The following is a 17816-nucleotide window of genomic DNA, read 5'->3' as shown; positions in this document are numbered from 1 at the left end:
GTGGAAGAGGAAGAGATCAGTGGGACCTGATCAACGGGACAGCTAGGAAAATGTACTAGGTCAGCCTTCTTTGGAGATTCCACCAGAGTAGTCAGAGGGGAAGGCAACTTGAACCCCCAGCGCCACAGAGTGCCTGGAAGCAGATCCGCTCTAGAAATAGCAACACCATGCCCTTTCCCCCCCATCAACGAAGACCAAGTCTGTCCCCACAAGAGGTTAAAAATGACTTGCATGTCTCTGTCCCTCCTTGGAAGTCCCCCAAGGCTAGTTTTGTTCAGCTGGGTTTCATTTCTGAACTTTCAGGGAGACTCGCTGTGCTTTCCTCAACAATTCCCCCTCCCTCTATCCCACTGCAAACTGGCAGGAGGGGGAGTGAAATATACTGACAAGCCTCACGCAGCCCAGTCCAGCGCCTTGGGGCCCAATTGTAACACCCTGAAGCTCTTAAGGAGGTCTTTTGCTTCCTCCACATTTCAGCAACAGGTATATAGACAGGTTTGAACTGCCATAATAAATTTAAGGAAAGGGGGAAGAGAAGCACATCACAAGGAAAGCAACACCCCTCGAGGCCACAAAGCAGCTAGCTGACCAGCAAGTCTTGTGCACTCCACAAGCACAGAGCTCTCTCTACTAGGGCTGGGAGCATCAAAGGTCGTACACTGGTCTTATATCCGCTTTGCTAAGTTCTGCAAAAGTGGGAAGTCACGACTGGCCAGCTTCCTGCACCGCTATCTAACCAATGAAGTGGGAACAGGCTCAGTAAGAGTAGTCCTAAACAGACCTGTGGGAAATTAAAAGTAGCAGGTGCTAAAGAGCTGGTTAACATTAGATGGAGGACAAATTTGGCAGGCAGCTGGAATGGTCCAAGAAAGCAGACGTATGAAAGAGACATTGGAAATGTCAAAAGACTTTGCCTGGCCTGATGCATTTTTCAAAATGTCCATTGACCTGGGCTATGTGCACGCCATATGTTAAAAGAGCATCCCTCAGAAGAATCCTGGGAAATGTAGCTCACCCCTCAAAGAGCTCCCACTCCCAGCACCCCTAACAAACTGCAGTTGCCACAATCTTTTTTTGGGGGGGGGCAATGTGCTTTAAATGTACTCAATATGTGCAAGATGATGCTCTGTAGTACCAGTTATCTATAATCACATGTAGGGGAGGGGACCCTAAACTGCAGAAAAGACTCAGTGCTTTGTGTGTAAACACCTAGTTTGTCACAAAGAGAGTCACAAGGGTTCTGGGTAGTAAGTGATCTTATCTTCTCGGAAGTTCTCAAAACTGCATGATGCAAGTAATGTCAACAAAGAAAAAGAAAACATCACAGCTGCAGCAGAAGTTGTGACATGATGTGGAGGGCCCTGGGAACTCGCCAAGGAGCTTCCGCACACATTCTTCCGCCCATGTCTGAGAGGAAGGCCCTGCCAATAAGACCCTGGGATTAGTGTGTAGACCTGCATCAACTGAGGTTCTGGTACCAGATGATAACAGAACGGCTGCTGCTGCAATGCAACTTCCAGTTTTACTTTGAGAAGAGGTCGCATTCGAAACACTAGTACAATTCAGTAAGCGCGTTAAGGGTGCTAAAAGTTGCCAGGAGACCCCTCACAGAGCCTACAATTCCCAGCACCCCTAACAAACAACAGTTACTAGGATTCTTTGAGGGAATGCGCGGATGTGATCAGAGTATTTTTTTCCGTAAGGCTGTAGAAGAAGAATCAGTAGTTTTCATTGCTAGGCAACCAAGCTCTCCTTCCTATTGTCAGGGCAAATACAGTGGTACCTCGGGTTAAGAACTTAATTCGTTCTGGAGGTCCATTCTTAACCTGAAACTGTTCTTAACCTGAAGCACCACTTTAGCTAATGGGGCCTCCTGCTGCTGCCGCACAATTTCTGTTCTTATCCTGAAGCAAAGTTCTTAACCTGAAGCACTATTTATGGGTTAGCGGAGTCTGTAACCTGAAACGTATGTAACCTGAAGCGTATGTAACCCGAGGTCCCACTGTACAGTGAGCAAGTCAGGAGGAAAGTCCATAGGTGGGGCATGTAAAGCAACAAAACAGAACAAAAAAGGTAACAGACAAGAGGAGATTTCTAAGCCAGAATATGAGGGGGAAATCCAGGCTACTCAGCGGCCAGAGTTGGCCAAGTTCAGTGGGCTGTGAAGAACTGGCACATAGTTCTAAGGATGAGAAAGAATAATGACTCTGGCACTGATGCATGCTTGAAATGCAAAGCTAACTCCGAGCATGAATGATGCTGCTCGTGATAACCAAATGTCCCAGTTTACTGGGAAAGAATTCAAACGTTGCTGAAGGGCACATCCGTCTCTAGGTTGCGGTCTACAAACTGATGAAGTCCAAGTACTCGATACAAACCAAAAAAGAATCCTACTGGTTTCAAACCTCCCAAGCTGCGCTCAACTGTGCTTCTTTATATCACAGACTTAAAAGTAGCTTAATCTTCCTGCATTGGAGGTCACTGGGCTATAGGACCCTCGGAGCCCCTTTGCAACTCTATGATTCTGTTCCTGCTCTCTGGAGAATTGTGGATGCTGGAGTTCTGCGCGAGGGGTAGGGTGGGGAGACAGGTGAGTTCTTAGCACCATCAACAGATGACAGATCATGAAGGTTACTGGTGTAAAGCAAACACACACTTGGAATTCAGGGGCTGGAGTGGAGAAGAGTCATGGGGAGAAACACATAGCGGGGGGTTATAGGGATTACTTCATGCCCCTCCAACTTCTCCTTGCCCAAGTACCCCACTCCTAAAGCAGCATCTGGGCAACAGAGGCATCATTATACATGTTTGTGTACAACATGTAGCTAAGCTCAAAACTTGCAGGGTAGAGATTCCATCCCTCTCTGTCCCTGGCCCAGTGTCTACAACTGTAGCCTTTATCATAGAGACATTTTCTCCCGTTAGCCAAATAACCTTGTACCCTAACCGCTCAGCCTCATCATTTCCCTGTTGTCAATTTAAATTTCAGGTGACCTGGGAAATGTAAACCAAGGCAAATCGAAGTTATGAAAGCATAGTGGCAACTGTTTAATAGGTCCTATCTGTTCCCACTTGGCATGCTAACCTGTAGTTAGTGCTGGTGCATGTCCTGGACTGCATTTATTTGGCTGGCTAAACACAAAGGGATTGTTAACAGGGTCAGCTCACAATATCGCTAGCATACAGCGTATGTATGATATGCGCATATAAGACTGGGATTTCCCAGTGCTAACACAGCACTACATAATGTACCTGAGAAAAGCAGCTGCAGATGTCAGAAAGCCCTAGCGGAAACCACCGGGCCACACATTTCCATAGCATGCAGCAGCACAACTGGGGCATTTGATTCTGTTTGATGAACCACAATGCAGCCACTCAAAGATATGGGGACTGTAGGGAAATTAGAGCCAACAGGCTGCTAGAAGGAAAGCAGGTTTGCCAAGCTGAGCAGAAATAAGCCCTTTTTGAGATGACCCCATTCAGCTCCACAGCAGATTGAAACTGACTAGCTTACCCCTTTTCAGATCCAACTTGGCTTGCAGCTGCCACATTCCCCCCCCCCTTTTTTTTCAGGGCTCTGGTGTCTTTAATGGTTGAAGGGCAAGCAGATGAATCTTCATCTACCAAAGCAGCTACAGGAAGCAAAGGTTTCAGCCTGGTGAAGACTCACTGCTGGTCTCTTGCCCAAGAACCAACAAAGAAAGTTCTGGAGTCAGCCAACTCAGTCTGTGAAAATGTCTTTTGTATTTTCTTTTAAATTGGTTATTTATTTGAAGGGTTCACTGAGTCAAATGCTTGACTCATTGCTATCCCTAGTCTACCCTCTCTATCATTGTCCTGAAAAGTTATTTCCAGGAAAGTTATTTGAGGGGCGTATTTCTTTGGGAGGATTCAGTGTGAGCTGGGATTACCTTCCTTCTTCTTTGCTGGTGGGTAGAATGTGGTGAGAACAAAGCTGATCAATGAACATAAGAATAGATTGCTGGACCTGGCCAGTGGCCCACTGAGTTCAGCATCCTGTTCTCACAGTGACCGACCAGATGCCTGTGGGAAGCCTACAAGAAGGACCTGCGCAGAGCAGCACTCTCTGTACATCACAAATGTAGTACAACAGAACTCTTCCCTCCCATGGTTTCCAACAACTGGTATTCAGAAGCATACCGTCCTCAACAGTGAAGGAATAACATGGTGGACTGGATAAGTTTGTGGGGTCACCCACATGTAATGCCAAACCAAAGAAGAATCCTCACTATGTCCTCTGTTCATTCACCAAGATGAGATGATCCCAGATAGCAATTTGCAGGAAACAATCCGAACCACCTGTTTCATATGAACCTAGGAAACAATATTCTTATTCCTCTCCCAGAGTAGTTTAACAATCAATCCCTTTTCATGGGGACTCTGGGAATTGTATCTCTGGGATGGGAATAGGTAAAGGTGAAGGGTAAAGAGACCCCTGACTATTAGGTCCAGTCGTGGCCGACTCTGGGGTTTACAGCGCTCATCTCGCTTTATTGGCCGAGGGAGCCGGCGTACAGCTTCCGGGTCATGTGGCCAGCATGACTAAGCTGCTTCTGGCAAACTAGAGCAGCGCACGGAAACGCCATTTACCTTCCCGCTGGAGCGGTACCTATTTATCTACTTGCACTTTGACGGGCTTTCGAACTGCTAGGTTGGCAGGAGCAGGGACCGAGCAACGGGAGCTCACCCCGTCGCAGGGATTCGAACCGCCGACCTTCTGATCGGCAAGTCCTAGGCTCTGTGGTTTAACCCACAGCACCACCCGCGTCCCCGAGATGGGAAAAGGGGCCTCCTAACAGCTCTTAGAACTTTTAACAAACCATATCTCTCAGAATTCACTGTGGAAAGCAACAACTGTTTACAGTGGTATCATAGTACCCTAAATGTATCATGAGAATACACCCTGGTCAAGAACACAATGCATTTACCATTCCATTTTTCATACTGGCATTCAGACCTTGGGGTTGGGGGGAACCCAGCAAAACTTTAACTAGAAAAGGAGAGACTGAAAGCAGCATTTGCACTTTTTTGTTACAAATAAAACTCTCGGTATTTCACCTCTCAGTATTTGTCATGAGAGCAAATCGAAAGGGAAGCAGTGGTGGGCCATGTGAACCCACAGGGAGAATCATAGGGGAGGCAAAGGCCAGAGAAGAGCCTGCTACACATAGTAATACTCCCCTGACAATCAAGAGTTTGGATCTGTGCTAGTTTGAAAGTTAGGGAGTGAGTTGGCTGGCTCTGCTTACATTCTTTGAAAACAACACCAATTAACATGACAAAACCCATGCTAGTTAGTCATTTGCCAGATCTGCTTGTGCTAAGTGGAAACAAAACAAAACAAAACCCTTTTTTAAAGCTGGCATACATAAGCTCTCCATGCACTCTTCATACTCCCACTTCACTTACCACCCCAGCCAGCTGATGAGTTACTTGTGCAAGAATTCTGCCCGTTTTTCACACTGTGGCTTTTATTACTGAGGAGTAAGCCCCACTGAATATAGAGGGGATTATTTCTCAGTAAACATGTAAACACAGGCATCTTGGAGTATTTGGCAGCAGAATTCATAGACTCCTGTGACTTACACATCCTCATTCATACAGAGCCATGGCTTGGTGATGCGAGAAAAGCTTCCGTTTAGAGTGAGAAGGACAGAGGCTTCCTGGTGGGAAAACTAAAAGTTCGATGAGCATCTTAGAAGGAAAACTCCATGCCTAGATCTGCTTATGAGCCCAGGCACACTGTTTCATTCATTGTAAATACACACCACTTGAGAATGAGCCATCAAACTCCAGGAGGAAAGGCAGAGGAGGGTCAGAGTAGCTACGGAATCACTGTGTAACCCACTTGGCAAGGCTGATTCATTTCCTGAGCTGAGTGATGTGAAGAAAAGAGAACTAACAAGCAATATGTGGAGAAACCCAGATGCTTCTCCACCCACATGGCCTGTTTTTAGCATAATTTACTCCTGGGCAGGAAAAACAAGAACCGCGGTATCCACAAAGCCCCCAAAGAGATACTTCCTTTTGCAAGAGAGGCTGGAAGACATTGTGAGGCCACCTGCATTATAAGGCCCACACTGCATTGCGTTATATATGAATAAACTATGGAAGGCCAAATCCGGCTAGGATGCTACAATGGCAGGCCAAGAGTGTTGCGGTGTGTTAGTGACAGATCTGTCATTCTCCCTCTTCCCAGGCCAGCCCACACTTCCTCCCAGTGGAAAACATTCTCTAACAGAATTGCTGCTGATCTACACTAGCTACAGAGCTGGCACCATTTATATGCCGTAAGTAGTCAGATCAGCTTTTGAGTTGATTCATTGAGTTACTTAACTCAACACAAAAAGCCAATATCCTAAAAGCAGACATTCACATTCCGCCCTTTCCCCCCGGCCTCCTTGCCCATTACAAACATAAGAAGAGCCCTGCAGGATCAGGCCCATCTAGTCCAGCATCCTGTTCTCACAGTGGCCAGCAAGATGCCTGCAGGAAGCCTACAAAGATGGACTCTCCATGATTGACACTGCACTACAAATGTAGTGATCTGGAAACTATTGAAGCGAAGCTGGCTCGTAAGATTTCATTCAAGCCTCCGTTCAAGAGGGAAATCCCATCCTGAAAGTGAGACATCGAGTCACAACAAAACAAGTCTTTTGCAGCTGATGCCATGGAAATACCCAACAGCCACCCCCACCTTTCCATTTAAACGAGTGGGAGGCCAGGGCTCATTTTCCTATTCAAGACTGCAATACTTCTCCCCCACATCACATTCTCAGCCATGTGGATACTGACTAGACTCAGCTGTCCCCCTGGGCCTGGACATGCCATGTGAGCAGGTGTGGCAGACATCAATCCAGGAGCTGGAAATAGCATTGAGTCCCGACGTCAGACCTCTAGTGGGTATTCCCTGCTGTTATAAATTGGCAGCCGGCAGGGAGGCGTTCTGAATTCTTTGCGTTTCAAGCCTGCGACATTTGTGTCCAAAGTATAGCAGCAGTCAGAAAGCAGGGCCTCACATAAAACTGCTTCCCAACTCGTGTGGCTGGCTGTTCTCGCAGGTAGGGACAGAGGAGAAAATCAACTCAAGTTTGCATTTAAAGGCAAACCTACTTAATCTGCATCAAAACAATATGGGAACCCAAAACACAGCTATCCTCCAAAATTTGCAGTTCTCAAAATGTTGTAATGTAGTTTGCTAGCCAACCAATGTTTATAAAAATACATGTATTAGGGGGAAATATGCATAAAAATGAATATATTGGTGAAAAAACATGGAACAATGAATTGTATCATGGAAAACAGCTTGCAAAAAATATGTAAATTAATCAAAGCCACACACAAAAATGTGTTTGTTAGGAGAAATTCACAGTAAGATGCTGGATAATTTGCATGAACATTTTTTCATTTAAAAGTCACTGATTGCTGTAGAAATGTGGGGAACTGAATTTAAGATAAAAAGAGAGAAACGGAGAGAATCAAAATTGACAGGTCCTTCCATTCCTACTTTCAAGATCTCACATCTAGAGTTGTCAGCTTTTCAACACTCTGCTACAGCTGTATCTTAATAGCAGTCTGGTGTGTATGTGAGCAAGAGACGCTTCCTGGTGGCTGCTAATTTGATGTAGGATTCAGTGGTACAGCAGACAATTCAGGTTGCACAATCAAAGTGGATTTGCCACTACTGCGCAAGAAATCTGCCTCCCCTCCAACCCCTGCAAACTTTTGGCGAAAAGCAAAGTGACAGGACAACATACTGGAAATACTGCCTGATGGCAATATCCCTGCAAACAAATCAGAGTGAATGCTCAAAATAAGTTGTCTAACCTCTCTGCAAACTTCATGCAAACAAATCTGGATGGATGCTCAACAAACAGGTTGTCTAGCAGAAGGAACCTGTGTATCTCTCATTGCACATCAAGTTGCTGTTAAAAGCATAAGAGCAAGCCACACTAGTTTTTTTTCTTCTGACCACACTAAGATTTTTCCACCCTCCTGATTAGCCGGGGGGGGGGGGGGGAGAGGAAACAAACATACACTTTCCAAAATGAAGCATCTTAAAAATAATCTTATCTTAGGTTGACATCAGATAGTATTGCATTCATTACAAGTTTTACACACACACACACACACACACACACACACACACACACACACATGCTCCATGCCTGGATTTTGTTGTAGTAGCCTGAAGTTAAGCTACACCCTGTGTTGGACAGTCTTAATTCTCAGCAGCAACATTTGTTGAGAGCAGAATCTGAGATGGATGGAAATGTATCCCAGTTCGTTACCAAACAGTGTGGTCCAGAAACAGCATCCAGATCTACTTGATACTCTGGCCAGGAGAGACATCCTGATCGATGGTCACTCCTATAGAAACCAAGCCACAGTTTGAAAGCAGGACTAGACTTCAGACTATAACAAAAGGTGCCCAGGTTTGGAATTTTTGGCCCATGTTTTCTACGGAGTGAAGAAGCCCAGTCATTCCTAAAGCAAGTCTGATGTCACCCCCCCCCCCCAGATGTCACATAGCTGGCAGGACCAACTAGGGTCAAAGAATGTGAAATTCCAGTAAAGCTTCAACATGAGAAATATCAAAATACTCCTTAAAGTAGAAAATAAATTCTTCCTGGCTTGTGTCATGGGCCCACTCAACTGTGTCCTGACTGATGCCAAGAACACAGACCTAGCCATGGGAAGAGAGTGGTGCCTAGTGGGTCAAACTAGAGGTTAGCATGAGAAACCAGGACTCTTGGCTTCTCTCTCCTCTTCATCTGGTTGCCCATTCTGTGCCTTTGTCGACTCTGATAATTTATACAGGACAGGGCAGTGCCCCAGATCTAATGGGATTCTGCTTTTACTTTTTAAGGAAGTGGAAACAGCAGAGGGTGAAGAACACAAAGAAGGCAGCAAGTCTCAAAAGTGGCATACAATAGGAGATTTACATTGCAATCGTATAGATGTCTACTTGGAAGAAAGTCCCACTGAGTTCAGTGAGACTCACTCCTAGGTATGTGTGCATTTGGTTGGATTACAACAAATAACACATTTTACAGCGCAGGCATGTGTGTCTACTTAAAAGTAAGCCACACTGAATTCAGTGGGACTGACTCACCAATGTGTGCATAGGGTTACTGTAGCCTTTGGCTGTGTACACTCTCCCGTTCACTCTGCATTCTGTGTACTCCCACAGCTGGTTTCGGAAGTGGCTTACACACAATGTTAACCATATTCCTCCAAACCAACTTTGGTCCAAATTGAGAAAAAGAACGACCAAGCTGTGTTTTAAGCCAGTAATGTGTATGCAGCCACAAAGAGAGTGAGAGAGCCCAAGGGTGTGTGTTTCACATTTGTTCCTTAATGTTTTCGTTATTAAGCCGTCTGATGCTTATTATGTAGCCATGTGTTTTGTGTTGTTTGTTTTAATTTATGTCTCAGCAGATCTGATTGCAAGTGTCTTGTTTCCATATAAGTATTTCATTTTTATTTAAAAGTACTACCTTTCAGTAAAGATATAGAAAGGGCAGTTAACTGCAAAAAACAGGCTTGGTCAAGATCAAAATGCCATGTACTGTTATAACAAGTTGTGCTACATTTCTGTTTAAAGTTTGATGGTTTTCAGAACCATTATAATTTGCATTTCTTAGTGGTTACCCTCATTTTTTTGAAATTATGTACGGCTAATTTAAGTACTGTGTATTACGCATTCCAAGGCATTCGCCGTACAGTATTTCATTTGGTATAATACTTTACCTGTGACCAAGTATTATTCATTTAAATCATTAAAAAAAGAATGATTGAACTACTAATTATTTCATTATATTTGTATGCGAAGATTTCGCAGTTGCCCCAATAAAGTTTTATAGAAATTAATCTTTCATTGTGCTTCAACAAATTTTCTAACTTGGCATAAACTTACCCTACTGATTGTGCTTCCCAACCACTTTATTAATATTAAACATTAGTGGTTAGAAGTATGAACTAGGTAGCTTGGTTCAAATCTCAGCTACGTGATTAACTCACTGGACAGTCTAGACCCAGCTAATGACCAATGGTTAGGGATGGCAGGAGTGGTAGTTCAGCAACAACTGGGGGCACAAAAGGTTCCCCACACCTGGCCAAGGCATACACAAGCCACTCTGTCTTAAGCTCTCAGCCCCCTAAGATGTTTTTCAAGAGCTTTCTTTATATCAGCTAAAGCAGCTGATGGTGGCTTGAGGTTGAGGGGAGGACACCCAGGTTGGGGGAGTCAGAAAACCTCCTCATGCATAATGTCACCTCAAGAATGATGTGTTTATCTCAGGGCTTGTACTTCTCCACACAAGGGAGGATTAGTAATGCCCCAAGATTCTTCGTAGCATGGAAGAGCTTTACAATACAGTGGTACCTCAGGTTACATATGCTTCAGGTTACAGACTCCGTTAACCCAGAAGTATTACCTCGGGTTAAGAACTTTGCTTCAGGATGAGAACAGAAATCATGCAGCGGCGGTGCAGCAGGAGACCCCATTAGCTAAAGTGGTGCTTCAGGTTAAGAACAGTTTCAGATTAAGAACAGACCTCCAGAACAAATTAAGTTCTTAACCCGAGGTACCACTGTAACATGTTGGCCTATACTGAGATTTCCTCTCACAGCTGCCCAGAACATGTTAGGCACATGGGTGGTGAAAGGCCCAACCCTGCTCCCCCATTCCCAATGCATGGAGTGATCTCATTTTGCAAAAGATGGCCCAAGACATTTTGCTGCCTGAGGCAGACAAGTTCAATGCACAAAAATTAATAATGGCACTTCCAGACTGTTGTTTTTGGGTGGGATTCAATTCTTAAACAACAAATCCACTTCTCTTCCCACAAAAAATCCAGACTTTTGTGATAAGGAAAGCAATGGGAAAACACACCAGGATAGCAATTACTTGATGAAACAAACAGTTCAAATCAAATGCTCAATAAACAGCCAAGGTCGCAGAACCTCCACACAAACTTTGTGCAAACAAATCAGGATGCCTGCTCAATAAACAGCTCAGCTGGAAGCAACCCTGGGCTGGCAGCTGATTCTTACTTCCAGGTGGTAATTAGACAGCATCATCCACCAACATTCAGGTCTGCAGGCTGGTTTGAGCAGCCACGAGGGAGTAGCACCCACATCTCCATCTTCCAATATCTCAGCACCATCCACTGCTTAAAGCTGCCACCGCAGTCTGCCTAATGGTAGGGCCGGCCCTGATTCTATCACTCCTCACGAGGCAGGGAACCGAGGCCCTTCCCAACCACTGAATCCCCTCCAAAATCAGCGATCCCGCGCTGCTTTCTCTCTTCCACACACACCTGCGGCCGCTCTCCTTCCTGACTGGAAGCTGGGAGAGCGGGGCCGAGGGCTGAGGAGGGGATCAAAAGCAGGGGATCTCGCCTGCGTCCCGCTCAACCCGACGCCTCCCTCGGGCCCCCGAGAAACGCGTCTAATGGTGCCCTGTCATAGTAGCGCAGGCTTACAACACCGGGGTTTTGCAACTGTTCCTGGGACAATGTGCGTAAAGTGCTGGGGTGGGGGATGACTCCAAGTCACTTTCCTTATTGGAGAATATCAGTTTTTAAAAAAGCAACGGTAGCCTGCTTTGCGAAATGAAAGAAATCCTTTGGCTTCTGCTGCTACCGCGGGATTTATATTTCCCAAGTGCCTTGGCGATGCACTTGGGGGGTAAAAGAGAAAAAAGGCGGCAACGGCATTTGCAAACCAACGCAGAGTTAGCGCAGCCGAAGAGAGAAGTTTCGGGGAGTTTCCCTTAACACAGCCCCTCCGGAGGCGAAGAGAAGCGAGACCCCAAGACAGCGAGAACCGAGTCTCGCCTCCCCGCAGCAGCAACAAGTCCCTGGGAGGTGCAGGTGGAGCCCTAGCAGTTACACAAAACCCCCGGGCACGCGTTCAGAGAGGCGGCCACGAGCCTCGCCGGATCTTAGTGGGGGCCAAGCCACGCAGGGCTCCCCGAGGGACTCACCTAAGGCCAGCGGCCGGAGCCGCGGGGAGAGCGCCATGCTCCTGCTAGACGAGCGCGTAGGGCGGGGAATGCCGGGTGCTGCGAGCGAGGGCTCCGGGCCGGCCAGAAAGGAAGAGAGAAGTGAGACGGGGCAGGGCGGGGGGCGGCATCTACTCCCGCCAGGACCCGCCCAGACACGCAGGGGCTGGGCAGAGAGAGGGGCGAGAGGCATCGCCTAGGCTGGGATCCAGCCGAAGCCGCCGCCCCCTCTCGCAAGGCATGGCAGCTGACGGGGCGGCGGTGATTGGGGGAAACGTGTCTGGACCCGGGCCAGGCCTTAGTGCTAGAATAACGTGGTCTCTGCAGTCCGGGCCACGGCTCGGCCCTCGCACACGGTGGAGAGAGCAGCCCTGGGCGACACCTCAAACTAGCCGTCGCGCAAGGGTCCTCCAGGGCTTCCCTGGAAGGAGGTTGAAAGTGAGGCGCCCTCGGCTGTGCCTCTCATTTCCATGCTGCAGTATGGCGGGTGGCTGCGACTGAGGTATCCGGAGTGGGATTACGGGGCTGAAATGTTTTGTACCTGAAAGAAGGGGAGGCACGGCCTCGTTTTAAAGGAGTGCTGACTAGAAGGGGTTTGACCTTATAATACTGTGCGTAACTGGATTTCCATCTTAGGGTGTGGGAGGCTTGAAAAAAAGATCCTGCCCTGCTTTACAAAGCAGCTCGTTTCTATCCCCTTTTCTCTTGGACAAACAAAAACCATGTTAAAGACAGGCTTCTGCGTTCCCTAACCAAATGCCATGGGTTTAATCCCTGGCATCTCCAGATAAGACTGGGACATGGGAATGTCCCTTGTCTGAAATCCTGGAGAGCCAAGAGCCGCTGCTGGTCAGTGTCAACAGTATTGCACTAGATGGGCGAATGATCTGAATATAAGGCAGCGTCCTATGTTCCTAGAAGGATCAAGGACTGCTTTGTACAGAGGAAAAAGGTGAGTTTTTCTGGTTGCAAGTATTTGCAGAAACAGATGCAGAATCAGAAGCCAGGAGGAGAACTGACAAAGTGCTTGACCCTCATAAAGTACGAAGGTTAGGGTTGATGGAAATACTTGGTCCTTCATCACAAGGGATGCAGAGGTGCTGAACCTCCCCTGCTTCCCACCATACCTTCCTCAGCTCTGTCACACTTCAGGCACTTTTCTTTTCAATAGGAAGCAGACAGTGATCAATACAGTGCAGAAGTCATTTGAATTTTGCACACATAAGCTACTCTATGTTCAAACACCCAGTTCTACACCTTTCCTTGTCCACTACACATACACGATGCAGGCATACATCTCTAAACAATGTAGAAATGTGGGGGAAACCAGACGGGTGGGAAAATCACCATACAAGGGGTGGGGAAGATGCCTTAAAACTGGGTAGGTTGGTTAAATTCTGGTTGCCTGGCAGCCCACATCAATAGTATTCTGGTATTTAAAACATGATACACCCTTATAATTGCACAGCATTTTAGTTCAGTTTAGTTTTGGTCCTGCATTCCCATAAAAACAAGGTCACTTGCAGTCAATTACAACAATACTCAAAACCTTAAGCTGTTTTCAAAACATTTACAGAGCACTTCCAAGAATCATGAATATGATACAAAGCGAACACTGACCGGAGTTTTACCAGGTCTGTGACCATATAATAAAAGTTGTTAGTGGTGTTGGTGACCAACTAAGAACAGGAGACAAACTGACACCAACCTTATATACAAATGCTATATAAAAAATGGAAACAAAAGACCATGCAATCCAAAAGACAGTGAAAAGCCCACTTAAACAGGAAGCTGTACCTTTCTCCCTAAATGTCTACAGGCTAGAAGTTAAGGTAAGTCTATCCAGGCAGGAAGTTCTACACAAATGGGGCCAGAGGTGAGAAGGCCCCGGGCCACACTCTCACCCAGCCTGAGAGAACCTTAAGCAGAACTTCTGCAACAGATCTTTATAGGTATCACTCTCTATCCCAGATCCAAACATGAATTTTGTGTGGCTTTTTCCTAGTATGGTCCCCTGCAGCTTAAACTTCTACATGAGTGGGGTGAAATCGACCCTGGTGTCACTTTTCATAGCAGAAACAAAACTACAATACCAAACATTAAGAGCTTCCTGGAACAGGGCTGCCTTCAGATAATTTGATATTGTTAGCTGCCCTGGGACCCTTCTTGGAGGGCAGAATATGTATGCCTAAATAAATAACGATACACTGGAAGTCATCTTGGAGTTGTAAACAACTCCCCAAAACTGCCTATGACTAGTTTTTAATTTTTCTGGATGGGGCAAGAGCTATTGCAACCAGAGGGTAACAGTGACTGAAATAATTTATGAATAATTGGGCACGTCTGCTTATTATGTGGCCTTTTGTGCGAAGGGTGATAAATCAACAAATAACAAGTGTATTGGCTCTGAGGTAACTTTGTGTTCATTCCATGTTCCGTTTCTTCTAACTTATTAGCAGAAATGAATTAATGGAACAAGAGGCAGCAGTTGCTGTGCCACTACTCCTCTGCAGCCTGGGATTAATTAATATCTCTCTACTTCCCCTGAGCTGGGAAATGTACTACAGGCTTTTGACATGGTCTACAGAATTCTCAGAGGTGGGAGAGGAACACATTATGGAAGTCTGAGAGGGAGGAGGGTTGTCTGCCAACCACCACAGGCATGGGACTGTCTTATGTCTCAGCGGGTGGAGTAGTGTGTGTGTGTGGGGGGGAAATCTGTCAATCCGTAAATGAGAAATGGAAGTCTTCCCTCTCTCAGCTGCACTGTGCAAGTTTTACAAGGGCAGAAATAATATCTGCAAGGATAAGGAACAAAGGAAAACTAAATAATGGCGGAGATGCAAAGAACCCAAATTCCTCTTACAAAGAAAGGAAGAAGATAAGTAGGCATACGGGTGGTGGCGTCTGCTTGTGTGAATGCTAGTTCAGTGATTTCCGTCATGGTCCTGTCACCCCAGGTCTGGGTCTGCCTGTGAGAAGGATATTGGCTCGGCAATGACAGTGGTATGTGGGGGCTGCAAGGCCCCGGCTGCAGATGGTTTGGAACTTGGTGTCATAGGCAGACACAACAATTTTACATAATAAACGAGTACATTTTTTTAAGAAGCTTGCTTGGTTTTTGGTTTTTGTTTGTTACAGCATTTCAACTCCTTTGGAGTTCTTCCATAAGGACCAGAAGGCAGGAACAGAATGCCAAACAGGGATTTATTTTAATTTTTTCAAGTCTGGAAAACATGCCCAGAGAATCAGAAAACCCTGCGGGCAGATGGTGGAATAAAGGATGCTGGCAGATAAACTTAGAGGTTCTCCTCCACAGCTGGAGCTTAGGGGCAATAGAAGACCGGTCTTCCTTTATGGATTGAATTCCCCCCATACACACTTTGCAAAAACAAAGGGCTTACGGAAACAGTCACTCTGAACATGTGAAGAGTATATTTTGCTTGGGCATGGGGAGAAATGGGCCAAAGGAATAGTTGCCGTAGTATCATATTTAAAAGGAGAAACCATATCACAGGAATATAGGCAGCTGTCTTATGCCATGTTAGAACACTGGCTCAGCTAGCTCAATATTTTCTCCAGTAGGGATGGACAGACTTTAGGCTTGTGGGATCTATTTTGTGTTTTACAGTCAGGTGGAAATGGTTTTAATTTAGGATTAACATATTCTCAATCCAGGGTTGTTTTTTGATCTCAGTCCTTCCAAGCCAAATATCCACTTCTGATTCTCCCTGTACCTTCATTTCAGAGTTAGCGTGTGTTGGGTGGGATTTATTCTGTTGTCACTGTTAAACAATTGAGAGCCCCAACTCCATCCAGCTTTGCTTCAAACCATCCAGATACCTTCCACTGTCACCCCTAGTCTACACTGATTAGTAGTGACACCCCAGAGCTTTGCCTACCTGGATAAATTTTGGGATTGAACCTGGGACATTTTTCATGCAATGCAGATGCTCTGCCTCTGAGTTCCATTCACAGCTCAAATGCCACTTCCACCCACTTTTTAAAAAGACTTACATCAGAGAGAGATTTTTCATCAGGTGCTGCATCTTCTCCTTCACAATGCTTATGCTATGAGCTGCACCTGGCAGGGCTGTCCCTCAGTGCATCTCCAGTTGGAAGGGGTTGCTACATGGAGAGTTGCATCAAAGGAAATGCTCGTTAGCTGAAGCTAGTCTGTGAATTAGGAGGGAAGCAACACTTCAATGATATATTAATATTCCCAGTATGCCGAGTGTGGGATAACCAGCCTCATATAACCAACATGCTAAGCCTAATTAATGCATGAAGGGGTTAATACCATAGAGTAATCTATCCAGCAAGGCTTAGCTATGTCCACTTCCCCTCACCTTGGGAGGAACTAGGTAATCAAGCTTATGGTTCTCCTTCAGTCAACCTGATAAACTCAGCATGTGAAGAGGCTAAGCTGGTTGCTCACAAGCCGTTATTGTGTTCCTATACCAATAATTTAGGAACTTTCACCACTTTGGAACTAAACTACATCTTACTGCCGGTACAACTTTTCTGACTGATGTATGGAAAAGCACCCAAACAGGACCTTTGGAGAGCATGTAAGTAAACCAACTTTTAACTTACCAAACCTGCCTTCTTTTCCTATGCTGAGAGAGGATAGAAGTTTTGGAACTCACAAGAACATATCTTAAAGGTCTAAGAGCCAATATTGCTGCACTTTGCTGCATATTTTGTGATTTGAAATCTTTGTTGGGGTTCTCTCACCAAAGAGTCCTTGCCGCAGACTTGATCTTTCCATCCAGGGAATTCTCCTTTCCATGTGTTTTTCCCCCTTGAACCAACACTGAGTAGGTGGGGCGGAGCTGTAGAAGAGGGTATGGACTTAGCAACAGGAGAGGTTGGTGCAGTGGGAGGGGATTTCGCTTATGCAAACCTCTCTCAAGATTCTTCTCCCTTCCCTTGCATACAGTGCTGTGGAGCCATATTGCCTGATTGTGTGAGCATTTGTGCACATGTACAAGACTCAAGGGATTGAATTCAGTGTTGCTCTCTTCTGATTGTTCCATCTCCACAAGCATTCCAGCTTCCCAGATGGAATGATTTCCTCTCTCCTCCCACCATACCATGTGCTGTTCTGGGGGTTCTCCTGATCCCTCCAAGAGCCAATTGAGAAAGCAAGGCCCATTGCACAAGTGGAAGCTCTTGCATAGGGGTTCTGCTGATGGGGCTGGTTGGAGTTCCAGAGAAGGCATGTGCTTTTTGAAGTTTCATATGGAAACATTGCATAATTCAGAATTGCTCACGGACAAGCTCAATATGAAATGCAAATAAATAAAATAAAGCGCCAACATATTTTTTTTTTTAAAAATGAAAAGTAGCTCATGACATTTTGCAAGGAGCCGAGTATAAAAAATATTTTTTCAAAATACTATAATCCGTCTTGAGTCATAAATATATGGGGAGGATAGAACAAACAAATCAAACCAAAGTCTCTACATTCAAATGCATTCTTCACATTGTTCTTGGTATCTTTCCTAAACTTTCAAAATATCCCTTGAGTTTCCACATCTTTGCCTTGTTTCACTAAATGTCCAGGATTTCTGCCCTCATTTGGAATAGACTTTGATTTTTTTCTTTTAAAGTCTGCTTTTAATAGCTTCTTTTACTGCACTATTTAAGAACTCCAGTATCCTTTTTCTGCTGTCTGGAATTTATATATGGTCATATTGATCTTTATAAACACTACTCGTGCATTCCTGAGGGATTTATTCCCTTATAAACTATTCCCTCGCATTGTCTTCTAATTAGTGTC

General features: G+C 45.5%; 1 protein-coding gene across 3 annotated transcripts in view; it reads right to left on the bottom strand.

Annotated features, from left to right (window-relative positions):
• The window catches only part of ADGRE5 (adhesion G protein-coupled receptor E5), a 44232-nt gene extending 32056 nt beyond the window's left edge, over positions 1 to 12176 (bottom strand). For 2 of the 3 annotated variants that reach the window (XM_083430762.1, XM_083430763.1), the window contains exon 1: positions 12014 to 12176. In XM_083430762.1, the coding sequence (XP_083286888.1) occupies positions 12014 to 12050 (37 nt within the window). In that variant the 5' untranslated portion in view covers positions 12051 to 12176. Of the gene's footprint in view, positions 1 to 11345; positions 11464 to 12013 lie in introns of those variants that run through there. The other variant, XM_083430764.1, reaches the window with a different exon arrangement.
• Between the last annotated feature and the right edge of the window lie 5640 nt (positions 12177 to 17816).

The sequence above is a fragment of the Podarcis tiliguerta genome (assembly GCF_965153285.1).
Source record: "Podarcis tiliguerta genome assembly, chromosome: 2".
NCBI lineage: Eukaryota > Metazoa > Chordata > Lepidosauria > Squamata > Lacertidae > Podarcis > Podarcis tiliguerta.
Note: the sequence above shows the minus strand (reverse complement) of the source record. Positions and strands in the feature narration are given on the sequence as shown.